This window comes from Cavia porcellus, unplaced genomic scaffold, assembly GCF_034190915.1.
Source record: "Cavia porcellus strain 051 isolate PalLab524CR breed Dunkin Hartley unplaced genomic scaffold, mCavPor4.1 scaffold_16, whole genome shotgun sequence".
Taxonomy (NCBI): domain Eukaryota; kingdom Metazoa; phylum Chordata; class Mammalia; order Rodentia; family Caviidae; genus Cavia; species Cavia porcellus.
The window spans coordinates 10,092,343-10,109,973 of NW_026947499.1; the positions used below are offsets into that span (position 1 = coordinate 10,092,343).

Genomic DNA, 17,631 nt, shown 5'->3' on the forward strand with positions numbered 1-17,631 from the left:
TATTTCTCAACCTCATCATTCATGTATGAAAATTTCAGGTCAATTTTAAACTAATCTTGGGCCAGGGATATAGCTCAGAAGCTCAGTATCTGCCTGGCAAGCCCAAAGCCAAGAGTTCAATTCCTGGGAACAAAAAAATAAAAATAAACTAACCTCTTAATTCACAGGGAAATCTATTTTAACATCTTGCTAGAAATCTAAAGTGACTCTACAGTCATCTGCACAAGTTTGACCCTGTAATCTTTCCCTAGTTTGATGATCCTTGCTAAAAACTATCACTGTCAAAGGAGAACAAGGCTTCGCAGAAGAGTGGCCTGCAAGGCAGTGCCAGTTACCTCTCATCAGGGAACAGCCTGCACTTCTGCTCGGAGGCGCCACACGGGGAACAGCCCACCTCAGCAAACACAGGACACTGGGTTTTAAGCAGCAAAGCCGTCTGAAACACAAAACCATCAGCCACCTTAAAGCTCTCACTAGACCACAGGTGCCGAACTCAGAACCCTCACTTGCATCATCTTTTTACAATCCCAGTCTACACTCGTTCAGTAAGAAAGGCTTGGCTCCCGAGACCACACCATGTCACTACTAAATGTGGAGAGGGAACACATCATTTCTGTCAGTTACTCTAGGCTGGTGAGGGCCTGGCAGACTAAATATGATAGGAGATCTCAGTAGCATGCAGATTAGCATTTCTACAGCTGATAAGCAGTGACCGTAGCAGTAATTTAGTCAAAGAAACAAATAAAATGTGCTCCCTTAACCCTCAAATTTGTTTCTAGGGATTATGTTTGCCTTGGTTTCTGAGGCCCAGTTATATTTACTGTGAAGAGGGCCAGCAGAGGTCAGGCTTGTAGGCACTGAGGGTCCTACCTGGCTGGTGTAGAGCACCAGCTGCACAAGCTGGGGCATCAGGGCATCGGCCATGGTCAAGGTCTGCAGATTTGGGTGCATCAGGGAGGTCAGCAACACCGGGAGAAGGTGACCAAGCATAGTGGCCTTGGTGACTTGCTCCAAGCCTTTTAGCCTACAAAAAGTTCAAGAAAAAGATCCTAAGCAATGGCTGAGCATGCAGAGAAGCTGCTGATATCAACTCTATCACACTGATCTCTTAAATCCCATCTCCTTAAACAAGGGAAACACCTTTCGCTGTAGAAATCCAGTTTACAAATGTCCCACCTTCTACCACTAAGGCAGAGAGGAAGAACAGAGAGCTACTAACAGATTCCACCTTTGACTCGTGATTTGGCCAAAAAGGTTTAGGGAGTGCATTTCTAAAAACACATTCAAAGCACTTTCTAAGTGCAAATAATTGCTCAGGTAGTTACACCTCTCAAGTTCCTCCCAGCCTCAGGGCTGTGGGTCCTTGCTGATTGAGACTCAGAGAAGCAGCAAGTGAACAGAACACCACCATTCACCTGTGTGTGGCTGTGAACTCCACTCCTCCCTACCGCAGCTGAGGTTCGCGGGCACCACTGACTCAGTCAGTTTTCCTCCCAGAATTTTTATTGTGGTAATACATACCACACATGAAGTGTACCATCTTGCCCATGTTCAAGTACATACTGCAGCTGTACAGTCATTGCCATCCAGTCTACAAATCTTTACATCTTGAAAACCGAATCTCTGCCCTCCTCTGACAACTCCATTCCCCCACCTGGCCCACCTCTCCGCTTCCTGTCCCTGTGCCTCTGACTACTGTACGAAGGTGGATGTTTAACTTGTCTTGTGCCCACAGTGGACACCAACCACAAATAAGCTCCTGTAACACCTATCTGGGTTACACTGGTCTCAGTCCCAACTCCCATCTTCCCTCTGGAAGTGGGAGAGAATGAAAGACACTGGGATAGACAAGGTTACTGAAGAAAAAATTATGCTGCTGGATATCAAATCAACATCTCTAACACATAAATCATCAAAAAAACACATTATGCAACTCATCCCTAAGAGCAAACCATGTCAGGAAAGCAAACCATGGCAGAAATTTTAATGTGCAGTGCTGAAAAGGGCTTCATTACTGTGAAAAATGAGTTTATCCTCTATATAGGTCACTCTACTGGGAGAAGTGAAATTACAGTAAAATCTAGTGATACCATATTGGTGTTGTCTTTTGGGCAGAAACTACATCACCAAGTCACTTTATTCTCCCAAAAGCAAGCAGTGTGGTGTGGAGCTACAGAACTAAGAGAAAGGCCAATCTGGGACTGACGATGTAGAAGTCCCCACTGCCAAAGAGGAGGCTGCCCAGCATAACTCTGCACCTCCCATTTGTGGTGACGAGCCTCTGGCACGTGTGCCACAGCAGTCAGTACCACTGAAAGCACTAAAAGGTCCGCCATCACTGCCCTAGACTATGGCGACTGGCCTGACTCCATCTAAAAGCACATTAAACACTCTGATTGCACTTAGCTTTGAAACACTCGCCATTTCAACCTGTTCTCACAAAAATGAACATTCGATGTTCTATTCTAAAAGGTTTCACTCTCATAAGCAAATTTCTCTCCCTGAAGGGCAGTCCATTCCTCACCTCTGTTCTCGGTCGGGTATGTCACTGTTTATAAGGGCAGTGGTCACCTGCTGTAGCATTTCCAGCACTTCATCGCATCCAGTCAGGATTTGGGTAGCAAGAGCCAAAATACTGACCTTCAGCTCCTAGGTGGAAAACATCACAGTATCATTTGTCATGAAAATCACACACAGTGACGACATGAAGTGACAGCTTCAGCGACACATTCCCAAATGAATGATGAGGTGGCAGGACAAGCCCAAGCACTGAATTCTGCTAGGATGGCCAGTAGCAATTTTATTTGGGAGGGCAAGGTCTGGAATGCAGACAGAAATACACAGTATTTCACAGGGAGCACACTGCGTGCACAGAAGAAAAGGCTAGCTCCCATCCCATCCAGCACAAGAGAGCTCCTGGTGGCCAGCCCAGAAACTGTCCAGGTGGAAGACTGCCTTGGGTGGTATGAGGAAGCTAAAGAGAAAAACAGAACAGTAAAAGGTGCATGTAGAGGCGGTGGATACAATGAGACAAAAACAACATTCTCAAACAGTACAAGTGACCTTTCACTTAATATCTTTAACCTGTTATACTTAAAAACTACCAAGTTAAAAATTTCAATTTAAGCAGTATATAGTTATGGGCTATTAAACACTAAAAACAGTTGTTAGAAAATTCATGAGACTATAAATACTGCGTTAGTAAATACTACTTAATGTCATCGAAATGTTTAGTTTATAATTATTTTCTATTGAAAAATATAACTAAATTAACTCTCAAGGTGACCTCTATATGTTACTAAATTGTTGGAAATACTAGACAATCAAGCCTATAGTGCCTCTCTGAGTCTTTACATTTGTCTCTATGCTTTAATTAAGAATTTATAAAATTCAATTTTCAAACGGAAAAAAAACCTTTTTGTTGAAATTTCCTGTCTCTGTTTTTTTGCATTAAGAATATTTTTATCATAAAGAGAATTCTGAACTGACAGACGAGCTGATTTAAGTCGCACTGATTAGTACCAGTGAACCTGTACTGACGATATATACCATGTGGCAGCGCAGGGCCGGGCGGTAACATGGCTTGGCTTTAGTCCTCAAACAAGCTTACAAAGCAAAGGTTTCATCTCTGTATACTAATTAGGAAACTAAGGTAAGAAAAATTAAGTAAGTTAATATCAGAAATTTAAATAATTAATTCCTGTGTTTACCGGTTTAAAACTAGTCATTTAGTGAAACTTGTGCATACAAAACAGCAGATGTCTGATTTATATAGTACATGTATAAAGTTTGTGTTTTTTTAAAGACTAACTATAATGGTTTTTATGGCTTCCTTAGTTAACTTTTCAGTATATCTAAGTCAGAATTTTAAAGAATAATAAACTTATTGATTTCTCTAATTTTCTCACAAAGATAAAATCTTGAACAACAATGCAAACAATTGCGTATCTATCAAAATTACAACGACTGCTGATATAAAAGGATCTTCAGAATGCTATAAATTATTACATGAGAACAAATGATTGATTTCACACAGAAGCTAATTTAGGAATAATGACATAAAATGAGACAAACTATAGGTCTACAAAGTTAAGTTGTTCAATATAAAAACTGACAAAATGATTACCTTTTTTTGAAAAATGATTACCTTTTATTTGGATTAAGAAAATATAACAAACCATCCAAGATGTCAAAATTGTTTAAAATATTATGCTCCCAGATCTATCTATATATATATATATAAAATATACATATATTATATATATATATATAATTTTCAGGTGTGATGAGATCATTTGTGAGTGCCACATTTTAGCTCTTAAAGGAAGATGCAAATAAAGGCACACGTGACCAGAGCACACGGATAACACACTATGACAGTATCACAAATATGGTAACTGCTGTGTTATGACACACAAATATATGAAATGAGTGGCCTAATACCTCTCACAAGCATATAAGACATGGTGAAGTCTGACATCGTAACACACCGCAACTTGGCCAATTAAACTGTGCTTTACATACTGGGTAGAAAGCATCGCTAAAATAAAGCTTGGTGTTTACCTGTACCTTCAATGTCTCTCCCTGCAAGGAGTTGTCACTGTCATCATTCTCATCAGGTTTAATCAAAATAGTGTTACTGAGAAGGTGATTCTGAACTGCCATCAGATAGCGCAGGCAGGAGGACGCAGCCTTTAACACAAATAAGGGCATTTAAATGGTCTGCTCCTTACTGAAAGAAGGGATCATGTAATCCTCACGTTTTTAAGATTTTGACAAGAGAAACAAAAAGAGAAAGTACAGAAAACAGACCAAGTTAGTTTCGCAGGTGATTCTATCCACATGGCTTCTGACCCAGACTTTGACGTATTCCCACTACTTTCTGTCTTTCATTCATTGCACAGTCCTCACTCACTTCTCAGAACAAGGACTTAATTTTTCCTCTTAGTGGTAGTTCTCTCCCCTTCTGTCTCACAGGCATCTCTGTAGAGAAGATGCTACTCAACCCCTTAAAACAACTTTTGTTTCCTATGAATCTCTCTAAAACATTAACAGTTTAGAAAAAAATGCTAAATTAACAGGAAGGAGGTGTCACCACATTGGAAAAAAAAAAAAGAAGACAAATCTAGTCAAACAAATTATGGCACCACACATTTAAGCACGGGGATAAAGTCTTGGGAAAGACCATTTCAAGTGGATTCATCTAGTTCCACATTTTTAAGGTAAGCATAGTCACCTATGAACTCTCATAAATTATTTTCAGTTTTTTGGTACTGGGAATCAAACTCACAATCTTGTGCTTGCCAGGCAGGCACTGTGCCACTGAGCTACACCCCCAGCCCATCAGTCTATCTTTATAAAATGAGTGTACAAGTATGTGTATGTCTATACACACCATCCATACAAGATAATAAAAACAGAGACACAATATAATTTTGGTTTCAGAAAACACATTTTTACTTACAGGCACAGTTGAAAGGAGCTTTTGAAAATCATCTTTAGAGACAGTTTGGCACTTGGTGATTAAGATACAGGATTCTCGTACAACGATCTTTAGAATGTAGTGTAAAAGTTCATCATTTAGCCTTTAAAATGCAGGAAAAATGTAACAAGACAGTGACAGTTTATTAGTAAGACGGTAAATTTTATACAACTGGCATGAAATGACAGATGAAATTTTTAAAAATTTAAAAATATCTATCGGTCAGTACTAAGAGATTGAACTCTGGGCCTTCACACTGAGCTACACACCCAGCTTCCTCGGAAAGTTTTAAAATTTTGAGACTGGGTCTTGCTAAATCACTAAATTACCCACGCTGGACTCAAACTTTCCATCCTCACACGCAGAGTCTGAGAGTACTGGGATTATAGATGTGTACACCATGATCAGCTAAGAAATGAAATTAATTGGTTCTGCAAGAAAATCATCTTACTCAGGAATGGTGCCAACAACTAAAAATTACCTAAGCCACATTTACAGAAGCAAAGTGGTACCCAAGCATTCAATCAAAGTCCTTTATAAATAACACAGCAAACCTCACTTTCCCTCTCCCTGGGCCTAACACACACATCTCCTCTCATGGATCAGCAGAGTGATGGCCCCTCTATCACGGTGTCTTCTGCTGAGCACTTTCCAAAGTAGGCCCAAGTTGCTTTACTGATAAAGCTGGAATGTGCTCTTATTAGTTCTTGGGGCAACCATGGGGTTTACCTTTCAACTGATTCCAACTTTAGATTTAACACGCTAATAATATTAGCTATAAAACAGGAGACCAACTTGATCAAACACATTGAAATGTAAATTAATCACTTAGGACACAAGAAAAGTATAAATAACATAACTGCTGTCACCTGTAATGATCATCCTCATCGCTGCCGAATCGATTGTTTTGAAGCTGTTCAGCTAAGTTGGTTAAGATCACATCCCGTAGCTGGGAGAGTCCGCTGTTTCTTTCTCCTAATGCACAATAAAGCCCCATAACTCTCTTGGAAATAGTACTTAGAAAACTGATGCTATTTAAAAGTTTTCTTTTTTTTTTTAAAGTCGATCATCTGCAGTCTAGCAGCACTAGGAATACAAACTCACACAAACATCACTGGCAAAACTACTTCATAACCAATTGGTTTGGTTTTTGTTTGTTTGTTCTTTTGAGACAAAATTTCCCTCTGTAGCCTGGCTGACCTTAAATCACACTTGAGACTCTCCTGCCTCAGTCTTCTGAGTGCTGGGATTACAGGCATGAGCCACCATGCCCAGCTCTACAAACCTTTCTTTTTAATGAAGAGAAATTAGTAGTATAACTATCTTGTATTTTGTTTTTTACCTTTTCCCTTTTTTTCTTTCCCCTGCCCTATATCCTGGTTTCTTTTTCTTTTTGTACAATTTCTTCCCATTTCACATTATCTATTGAGCACTTTGGATCTTATTTACTTTCAGTTTCTCATACCAGGGAGACAATATGAATTTACATGTGTGAATCTAATTTAACTCACTTGTGAGTATGGTCTCTAGTTGTATCCATTTACCTACAAAAGTCTCAAGTCTATCCATCTTTACAGTTGAGTAGTACTCCATTGTAAAAAAGACCACATCTTTTTTATGCATTCCTTAGTTGATGGGCATTTAGGTTGTTTCCAAGATTTAGTATTACAAATTGTGCTGCTATAAACATGGGTACACGGGGGCTAGGGATTTAGCTCAGCGGCATAAGCGCCTGCCTTGCAAGCAGGCAGTCGTGAGTTCGATCCCCGGTACCGATAAAAAGGAAAAAGACAAAAAAAAAAAAAAAAAAAAAAAAAAAAAAAAAAAAATGGGTGCACACATATTGCTGTGAGAGGATGTTTTTAATTCTTCCAGGAAGATATCAGAAGGGGCATAGCTAGGTGGAATGGGACTTATAATCCTAGTTTTTGGAGGAATCTCCATTCTGGTTTCTATGGTGGCTACACCAATCTACATTCCCACTAATAGTGGAGAAGAGTTCCTTTTTCCCCACAACCCCTCCAGCATTGGTTATTGGTAGATTTCTTAATAATAGCCATTCTTTCTGAGTTGAGATGGAATCTTAGTGTTGTTTTAATTTGCATCTCTTGAATAATCAATGACATTGAACATGTTTTCATATATTTATTTACCATTTGTATTTCTTTATCTGAGAAGTGTGTATTTATCTCAGATGCCCATTTTTGGATTGGATCTTTGTCATTCCTTAAATTAATGTTGTTTTTTAAATGCAGAGTGTTTTTATCATGGTATTTTTGTTGCCTGGTCTAACTTAAAAAGTTGGTTTCTAATGTGTGGGGAAAAAAAGAAAATCACCGAGAAGTCTTATGTGTGTGTGTGTGTGTGTGTGTGTGTGTGTGTGTGAGAGAGAGAGAGAGAGAGAGAGAGAGACAGAGAGACCACGTCTCACTAAGTAGTTCAGGCCTTGAACTCACTATATAACCCTGGCTAGCCTTGAACTTGTGGTGATCCTCCTGCCTCAGACTTCCAAATGCTGGGATTACAGGTATGTATCTGACAAGTCATTATTTTAAAACCTGTGTAGAACATCTAGGGTCAGGTACATTACATTAAGCATTAGAAATACTTTATAAAGAGGATTATAAGGATTAAAGATACAGAAAATATGCTTTCTGCTCTCAGTCTGGTTGAAATGTTGGATTGACCTAGAAACATTTTAAAAATATACAGAACAACAGATAAGAAGAATCTACTGATATCCAGTTATCTCCTTAAACAAAGTAAGATGGTAATTTAATTACAGGATAATTCTTACCTTCTGTTAAGACCAGCTTAAGTAAGTTATTGATTTCAGTTTCACCTGGGTACAAGATGTTTAAACCAGAGCTGAAATGACAGAAAAGTCAAAAAGTTTTTAAACAAATACTATAGAAAATTAAAATTCTAAATATTTAGATTTTCATTTTCATTACAGATGCCAGTTTGGTTATATAAAACAGAAGTAAGTTTTATTGCTAAAAAAGCATTTGAACCTAACTTCACTGTCACAATTTAGTCCGATCAGCTCCCCGATAAAGGGATCCCTCTCCTCTTGTCAGAATTACCAAACTGTTAACTTGTTTCAGGCCCTCTTGTTAAAGAGACTTATTAAGCTACAAGAGCCAGTAAAGCCAGTTACAGTATAGATAATGCCCCAAAAAAATAGCTTGAGAAAGGGAATGTCTAATTCTGTTTTTCCAAATACAGAAAGCAAATAGCACCAGAATTTTTAAAGATTTTTCCTTTTTACTGAGAGCTGACGTACAACAGGTGCACTATTTCAAGTGTGCCATGTGAGAGGCCTGTCCCATGGATGCCCCTATAACGGAGACAGTGTGTGTATGGACACCCATCACTGCACGAGTTTCTTCACGGCACTAGATTTTATCTACTGCCTTCCCACTCAACAGAAAGATATCCAAAGTCAAATCTACTGTGGAAGGGGAAAGTTCCCTGCCTGCTACCCTCATTCCTGCCAGCTAACTCTTTCGAATCAACCACCCAGTTCTTAAATATACTTAAATATATTGGCCATTTTAAGGCTATACTCCTGGATGAAAGTTCACTAAATTAAACTCAAAAAAATGACAATAAATAGAGAATGGCCCCTAAATTCAAAAGTGAGTCTAACAAAGTTTTAAGCAGGGTAATAAAGGCCGACACAGTTAAGCACTGCCTTGCATTGGACCTTCTCTGGACGGCCTCACAAATTTATATGGCAGGTGCTGTTTTTAAGACCATCTCATAGCTGAGGAAACAGAAGCCTCAAATCAAGGCCACAGTGAGTGGATGCAGAGCAAAGACTAGGACTCAGGGCTGCCAGATAGCAGATCTGTTCCTGATCACCCTGTGCCACTCATTCCTCCAGAAGAGGGCATGTATGTGCAAACAAACTAGTCACTTGAGGGTTTGGCCTTGTGGGACAAAGAAAAGTAGGCACCCAGTTTACCTTTTGGCCCCATGAAGATCAAGGTACAAACCTTTTCTATTAATGATCTCCCACGCATGGGGTCCTGGCTGTAGGATGGGCAACGATTAAACACGCTACCAATTTTCAGGAAAAACACAATGCCTTACAGAAAAATTATTTTGCAGAGAGCACAAAGAAAATCATTTGCTGTTTACCTGATGGCAAGACAGACTTCCTTCTGAATTTCGGGGCAGATTTGATCTTTTGGTGCCATCAGCAACTGCCAAAGAAGCAATCCCGAACGTCGAATGATGTCTCGGTTCCTTTCAGTTTGTGGGCTGAAGAAAAACTTAAACACCACCTACGGAAACATAGGAGCATATCTAAAAATGCTAATTCTACAAGAAATAAAATTATCCCTATTTAAAAAGTGCATGTACATATTCTGATGAATAGAGAGCCTGGTGAGTTTTTAAGTACAATCTCTTCCCTTATGCAGTGGTATAATTAGTGAATATTTCACATATATTAATTGCAGTGATCCACAGATAGCAATACCCCATTAATTGCAGTGCAGTGAATACGATGATAATTCTAATTACAGGACTAGGAGGTGGTAAGATGCAAATGAGGATGTTACTGAACTTTTCTTCAAGTAGATACTAGCTGGCTGAAGCCAAGGTTTGTGTTCCTTCCTCTCTAGCATCTTACTTACCTACCAGTGTATTTACCTGAAAGACAACGAGAACACAGCGTATGATGCAGGTATCTCCATTAACCATGGCCTTCTCCATGATGTCACAAATGCTGCTCACATGGTGGGCTTCAATCGGATGCTGCTTGCCCAAGACACTTGTGATGGGAAGATTGGGGTTGGTGGCCAGAAGATTGAGCTGGTGTATGCACATCGCACCAACGTGGTGCAGTAACTGGTTGATAACCTCATTCGTGGTTATCGCCTCTTCTGGAAGATGGAAAGGCAGTGAGGAAAGGCACCCCAGAGGTGACCCGTGAGGAGCAGATCTCCGGCTTACAAAGGTGTCACACCACCCAGCAGGCAAGCTCGGCTCCCATCTCTCCCACTGCTGCTGGGGGGCCTTTCCCCTGGCACTCAGTGTTGGGTACAAACACTTGAGAATTTCCACTGTTCTAAAACGTAAGTGGTTGCCAGTTACTGAGACTGTTCTGCACACTAGACAATGAGCTAAATGCTTTAATGCATTATCTTTTAACATGAAGATAAACTTAATACTATTTTAGCACTGTTTTATAGGCAGTAAAATAAAAGTCAGAGAGGCTAAGTAATTCACCTTATTATTACAAAGCTATAAACTAGTAAAGTTGGAGATTGAATTCTAGCCATTTCAACCCATGCTGATAACCATTCCAGGAAAGTAACTCAGCCTTCGAAGGCTGCCCTATGGTAGGAGCCCCTGCCCTCATTCACAAACACTGCCTTCCACTGTACTCAACATTTTTATTCTATCTAGTCACCTAAGCTTTACGTCAGTCAATCAAAGTTGTGAAGGTTGACAAGCATCCTCTTATTTAATAACAAATATTTCATGACTGGTTACAGACATTCAGAGAATGGAAGTGAAAATCCAAATAGGTAAAATATAACAGTGCTTTTTTCCTTAAACCAGCTCAAATGAACTCCCTAAAAGACATGGGAACATAGACTATTGTGCTGAAGCAGGCCTGGACAGGGAACCTTGGAGCTATAAAGTGACTGTGGGCCCTGGGAACTACGAAGACAGGATTCCAGAAAAGCTGCAGAGAAAGTGGAGCTGGTCAAAACTGAACTTTCTGATCGTTTAGTAACCCCATGGCCAGCCTGAGTCTCATTGTCTTGTCTGCCTTTTGGGACTTCAGTTCAACAGTGAAATGCACTGGAGGAAATGTTTATTTATGTATTTATGTTTGGAAATGTTTATCTCTTTCCCAGACTTTTTGAAAGCCAGGTTTGGGACCTACTGAAATAAATAAGGTCTTTATGTTCTGATACTGTTTTATTTTATTTTTGTACCAGGATCAAACAGGATTTCGCACTTGCCAAGTAGGTGCCTATGCCGCTGAGCTATATTCGAGGCTCCGTGTTCTAATTCTGAGTTCTCAGTGCCAGTGGAGACGTATGGGCAGAGGAGTGACAGCTCTGACAGCCAGTTTACAGGAGAGTCCTTGGCTGCTAAGTGGAGATGAGCCTCGGAGGTGGAGGAAGAGCAAGCAGGGAGGAGGCTGCCACAGTGACGTACGAGAAGATGATGAAGCAGGGCAGGAGCAGAGTGGTGGGGAATGGTCGGACTGGGGATATATTTTGAAGGTAGGAGCTGACGGGACTTCTTGATATCCATTTGGGTGTGGATGTGAGAGAAAGAGTCAAAAGATAACCCAAAATTTTCATATTTAATCATAAACCAAACTATCAGAGTCACAGATAAAGGACTTTAGGCTCCTAAGTCCAAAGAGAAAAGGCTAGTAGCGTGCTTCGGTGTGTCTGTTCCCAGTTCAGGAGCATGGCGCGCCTCACCTTTGGGCTCAGTGATGATGTGGCTGACTCCCAGTCTCTGGCACACGTAATGGAAGGCTTGATTCCCAGGGTTACACCACTGGTCGATGTAATCGTTGGAGCATGTCCACAGCATGTTGTTCACTGTATCATAACAGGCACCTGCAAAGAGTATACTGCATTCAACCACTGTGCTGCCACTGCCTGTGCACACGGGCACTGCTGAAACTCCACTTATCTAATAATAAGTATGGAGGGCAAGGTGTCTCTATGCTCACAGTCATGGTGCTATTGCTACAGGTTTACCTGGCAAAGCACTAGATGGGCTCAGCAAGAAGCCCATCTAGTTTTAAGGTTTTTCCAAAGAAACTGTTAGAACTTTGAATTTTCCAAGGAAATCTGTGCATGTCCCTTACCCAATCCTGGGACAAGAGCACCACGCCCCAGAGAGCTTCCAGCAGCATCTATGAGATCCGCACGACTCGTGAACTGACCATCCGAAATATTATAAACCAAGCTAGATGCAAGGACTGTGGAAACAAACATCAAGCTGTTTAATGATCCTGAAGACTAATTCTCAAAGTTTAAATTTTAAGGTCTAAACATAAAAGTCATATCCCTTTTTTGTTGCTGTCCATTGGCAGAAATACACCTACAAAAAGATCAAAGAAACTATCATCAAAATATCTTCATAAATTTAAAACTGAATCTTTTCATTTCCCCAAGTGCTGCAGGGCCGTGTGCATGCCAGTCAACTATGCTCTCCTAACCCTACACCCTCCCTCCACTGAACCTTGGTTTTGAAAGTGTTTTAAATGCTGGTGACACAGCTCATTGGCACAGTGTCTGGCAAGCACAAGGTCCTGAGTACAATTCCCAGTACAAAAAAAAGGAAGGTGTTTAAAGTGGTAACTTTGGTGAGCTGGGGCAGCCGCCATGGGAAATGGGAAGGGAATCAAGAAGCCAAACCATGCCTTCCTGAGCGAGCCAGCTGGTGCACTGGCTAGCAGACAAGAAAGCACCCCTCGCCCCCCAGGCAGTGGGCTAATTCTGAGCAAGTTGGGTTGAGATGATAGCAACTTAAGTAGAAAAAAAATTACTTAATGCTTGTATTGTTTGACTGACTTTGCAGGCCTAAAGTTGGTAGTCTGACCATCTATTTGGAGGATAACAATATGCATTACAGCAACTGTGGGGATTTCCTTCTGTCTTGTTTTTGAAATCCAATGTTTTGTTCCATTTTATTGCTTTATTTTATTCCTATATCTGATAACATGAGCAAATATTTTGAAGATAAAAATATGCAACATAATTACTACTGTTAAAATCCTATCATCTTGTTTTGAAAACTTATATAGCTATTTTTCTTTGATGTTGCTGTCATTTTGCTTTTGTTGGTTTTTTTTTTTTTTTTGTTACTGAATCTGTATCCTCATTTGTGAAGAGGAAATAACAAAAGTACCTACCTTATAAAAATTAAAACTCTTATAAAATTTAAGTGAGTTAAAAATATCCAGCACTATCTGTTAGGTACTGTACTTGGCAATGCATTTTCTCCCCTACTCCAGAACATAAATTGTAGCCCTGTGTCTCTTGAGTTTGTGTTTGTTTGTTTGTGGTTGTTGACGCAGGGTCTCACTATGTAGGATAGTCTGGCCTGGAACTTAAAGCAATCTTTTTTTTTTTTTTTCTTTTTTGTCTTTTTCGTTTTTATAGGTACCAGGGATCGAACTCATGAACTCATGACCGCACACTTGCAAGGCAGGCACTTATGCCAATGAGCTAAATCCCCAGCCCCTAAAGCAATGTTCTTGTCTCAGCCTCCCTAGTGCTGTTGATTACAGGCTGAGCCACCACACTGGCTTGGGTTTGTTCCTTTTCTTATTCCCCTCACCCCAGTTGGCCAGATCACACGTGACCTGAGGTGCACCCTAAACCAATGGTGGCTAACCTATGCCACTTGTGTCAAAGAAGGTAGTTTGTATCTTTGAAATCTCTAATGAAAGGTTCACCGTAAGTGTCCTAAATTGTATTCTTTCTTTATTTTCCACTGTTCCATTCTGTCTGCCAACAGAATAATCTTCCTCAAATTGCCTTTTCACTGCGTTTACCACACACCTTTCTTCCCCTTAGCAACACACCCAGGTATCCCTGAAGACCTGCCCTGCTTCCCAGATGCTTGCTTTCTTTGATCATGAAGGATGTGCACTGGGGTTCAAGCAGTCCCGCGGCACCATCTATCACCTTCTGGAGCCTTCTGCCCTCTCCATCACTTCTCCTAACTTGACAACGAGCTGCTAATGCAGTGATGGTGACAACAAACAGCTCCCTGGGGCACGTGTGCCATAGGTTCGCTTCCACTGTCTTAAAGGCTCATATTTACCAGATCACACAGTGTCTAACCTGGAACAAGACCCAGAAGGAATTTAAGCATTCGCTGATTTGTTAGGCTAAAACAGTCATGGTGTCTGTTATATCCTTATGGAAAAATGGCACCATGAAGACCTGCTTTACTCAAACAGGCCCAATTTCAACTGAGTGAGAAATCTATGCCAAAGAGACTACAACAGAGTGTAACAAGATAAACTGTCAGTAAGAAGACAAATAGCCCCATTTAAAAGGGACAAAGCATTTGAATGCAGCAGAGAAGAAAAACGAATGGTCACTAAGCACATGAAAAGATGTTTGGCATCATCAGTCATTAGGGAAAGGCAAATCAAAACTGCAAGAGGCACCACTCCACAACCCTTCAGGTGGCTGAAATGGAACAGAAAGGAAATAACAAATGCTGGTGAGGAGTGGAGAAGTGGGGACCATAATATATGGCTGATGAGAATGGAAAAGGGTAGAGCTACTTTGGAAAACGGTTTCACAATGTCTTCAAAAGGTCAGCACATAGTTACCACATGCTCCTAAGCATAAACTGAAATGAAATGAAAATCTGTTCATACAAAGCCTTCTACAGCAATGTTCATAGCAGCATTTATCAAAATAGCCAAAAAGTAGAAAACAATGTCCATCCACTGAAGAATGGGAGAACAAAATGGAGTATTAGCCCTACAGTGAAATATAGTTTGTCCATAAAAAGGAGGGAAGCACTGACTCATGCAACAAGGATGAACCAATAAAACACTCTACACACAAAGCCAGCCACAAAAAACACAGATGCTCCAGGCTGAAAAGGCTGTAGGACAGAAAGTAGACGGGAAGATGCCCGGGATGGGGGGTAAGAAGGGAGATCGCCAAAGACCTGGGTATCTTTTGAGGTAATGGAGACACAGCAGTAACACACACACAACCTCCATTAAACTGTATCCTTAAGGGAGTTAACTTCGTGTGATTACATCTCATAACCCTGTAAGTAATAACTGAAAGACAAAAGCAAACAGTAAATATCCATGATTCACTTTATCCCAAGGCCTAAGGGCACAGGATCTGGTCACCTGCACATTTAGAGAAAACAGGCTGTCAACAAAAAGTTCAACCAATTTGATCTAAAGGTAAAAAGAGTCTGGAGTTGTTAGAAATAGCTAAGAATCAAGCACATACAACTACCTGAAATGGCCCTAAGATTAACTTGATAGTATTAGCCAGATGCTGTTGTACAAATCTGGAATCCCAGCACTCTAGGAGACGGAGAAGGGACGATTACAAGTTTGAGCCCAGTCTGGGCAGTTAACACTAAGCCATTCGCTGTCTCAAAATTAAAAAAGGGGCTGTAGATATACAAATGTAAACGTATATGTATATGCATTTATGTGTAACGAAGTACTATTCAGTCACGAAGAAGACAACACAGTCATTTATAGGAAAATGGTACACATGGAAAACATAATGCTAAGAGAAATAAATCAGACACCAAAGGTTAAATATCTCATGATTTCTCTTATATGAAAGTATAAGTAAAAAATAAAATAAAACACAGGCAACAGGGAACTGGGAAGAGAAGCTGGGGGTGGGGGGAGATGGGAGGAAGAGGAGGGAAACAGGAAGTAAAAAGAATCAAGATGTGATATGTACATGTACCACTTCCCCAAGATGAATGTGTATTTTATGTATCACAAACATATACTAATTTAAAGGGGGGAGGGTGTGCAGATGCAGCTCAGTGCAAAGACCTTGTGTCTAACTCTGAAGATCTTCTGTAAAAAAGTTGATATTACAGAAATTACTTTGTTTAAACTGCTGAGGTCAAATTTATGTCTGCAGTGAGAACAAGAAAGCTCTTTGGGGGTTGTGGCTACAGCTCAGTGGCAGAGTGCTTGCCTAACATGTGCCAGGCCTCAGGTTCAATCTCAATATGGGAGGGGATCATAAATACTGCTTTTTTTGAAGTCCAAATGTGAAATAGAATCCTTTACCGGAATTGCTGTAAGAAAATCATTTTAAGAGGACGACATTAAGTACTAAAAAATGAAAACAAGGAAACTGAGTTTTCAAGCATTTTAATTTTATGTACCTAAACAAATTTCAAGAGAACAAAACAAAACACTGGGAAAACTACGTCTCAAGAGGGTTAAAGGATGTCTGTAAGGAAAGAATGTTAAGAGACAGAAAGATGGAGAAATAGAGACAGAGACATAGAATGATAGAGAGAGATAAAAAGAAAGAGATAGACAGGCAGGCAGAGATAGGCAGACAGAGAGACAGAGACACAAAGAAAGTAACAGAAAGAGAAAGAAAGGGGAAGGGAGGGAGAAAGGGAAGAAGGGAGGGAGGAAAAAGAAAAGGTAGGAGGGAAGAAGGAAAGAAAGAAGGGAGACAGGGAGGAAGGAAGGAAGGAAGGAAGGAAGGAAGGAAGGAAGGAAGGAAGGAGAAAAAGTCTGTCTATTCTAAATTAATTCCAGGCCTAGAGGTGTAGCTCAATTGTCGAGTGCTCCCCTAGCAAGCTCGAGGACCTGGGTTCAAACACCTCCCTCCAGGACTGCAAATATAAATTCCTCCTTAGGCTAGAGTTATACTGATGACTATTATTTTATGCTGTTATCAGAGAGCTACTACAAGCAACTGTTTAGTATAGTAACTTTAAAATAATAGGAAAACCTTAAATTTCAGAGTTTGCGATACACAGCAAGTATCACAAATAAAATTTACTCACTTTTTAAAGATGACAAACCACTTGTTCCACCAAAGAGAGAGCGGGTGGCAGAGCTGCCCGATCCCCCTGGAGGTGGGACCAGCATCACGAGGTACGTGCCACAGGTGTAGATGGGCGTCTTGCGCAGCATCTTTAGCGGTAGCCCACAGCTAGTATTTGCTGGGGAAGAGAATGAAAAGCTGAGACTGAATACCATGTTACTGTGATTACTAAAGCACAGCAGGGTATAGGGAGGGAGCCCTAAACTCAAATAAAGACGCATTCCAATGAGGAAGGCAAGCAGGAAGTAGTAACGATGGGAAAAACAGTTATCTGCTGGCTCCAGAGCCCGACCCCAAGCCTCTTCTTACATGTTCTGCCCGTTTCTCCAAGGCGTTCCCAAAAATGAATAGGTCCTCATGACTCTAAAAGTTCTTTTAAAAGAATAAATCCTCAGGGGCTGGGGATTTAGCTCAGCGGCATAAGCACCTGCCTTGCAAGCAGGCAGTCGTGAGTTCGATCCCTAGTACCGATAAAAAGTTTAAAAAAAAAAAAAAAAAGAGCAAACAAAGAATAAATCCTCACATGGACTAAATCTGATAATAAAAGGATCCTACTGTTTGTGTTTCCTT

General features: G+C 40.5%; 1 protein-coding gene across 5 annotated transcripts in view; it reads right to left on the minus strand.

The window, feature by feature from the left end:
- The window catches only part of Hectd4 (HECT domain E3 ubiquitin protein ligase 4), a 172,084-nt gene that overhangs the window by 76,136 nt on the left and 78,317 nt on the right, over window positions 1–17,631 (minus strand). For 3 of the 5 annotated variants that reach the window (XM_063225670.1, XM_063225667.1, XM_063225666.1), the window contains exons 9-20: window positions 17,021–17,179; window positions 12,339–12,452; window positions 11,944–12,084; window positions 10,145–10,377; window positions 9,629–9,774; window positions 8,280–8,350; window positions 6,352–6,457; window positions 5,465–5,585; window positions 4,564–4,692; window positions 2,525–2,649; window positions 871–1,024; window positions 336–436 (exon numbers count right to left, since the gene is read on the minus strand). In XM_063225670.1, coding sequence (XP_063081740.1) covers window positions 336–436; window positions 871–1,024; window positions 2,525–2,649; window positions 4,564–4,692; window positions 5,465–5,585; window positions 6,352–6,457; window positions 8,280–8,350; window positions 9,629–9,774; window positions 10,145–10,377; window positions 11,944–12,084; window positions 12,339–12,452; window positions 17,021–17,179 — 1,600 coding nt within the window. The remainder of the gene's footprint in view (window positions 1–335; window positions 437–870; window positions 1,025–2,524; window positions 2,650–4,563; window positions 4,693–5,464; window positions 5,586–6,351; window positions 6,458–8,279; window positions 8,351–9,628; window positions 9,775–10,144; window positions 10,378–11,943; window positions 12,085–12,338; window positions 12,453–17,020; window positions 17,180–17,631) is intronic. The other 2 variants (XM_063225671.1, XM_063225668.1) reach the window with 1 other exon arrangement.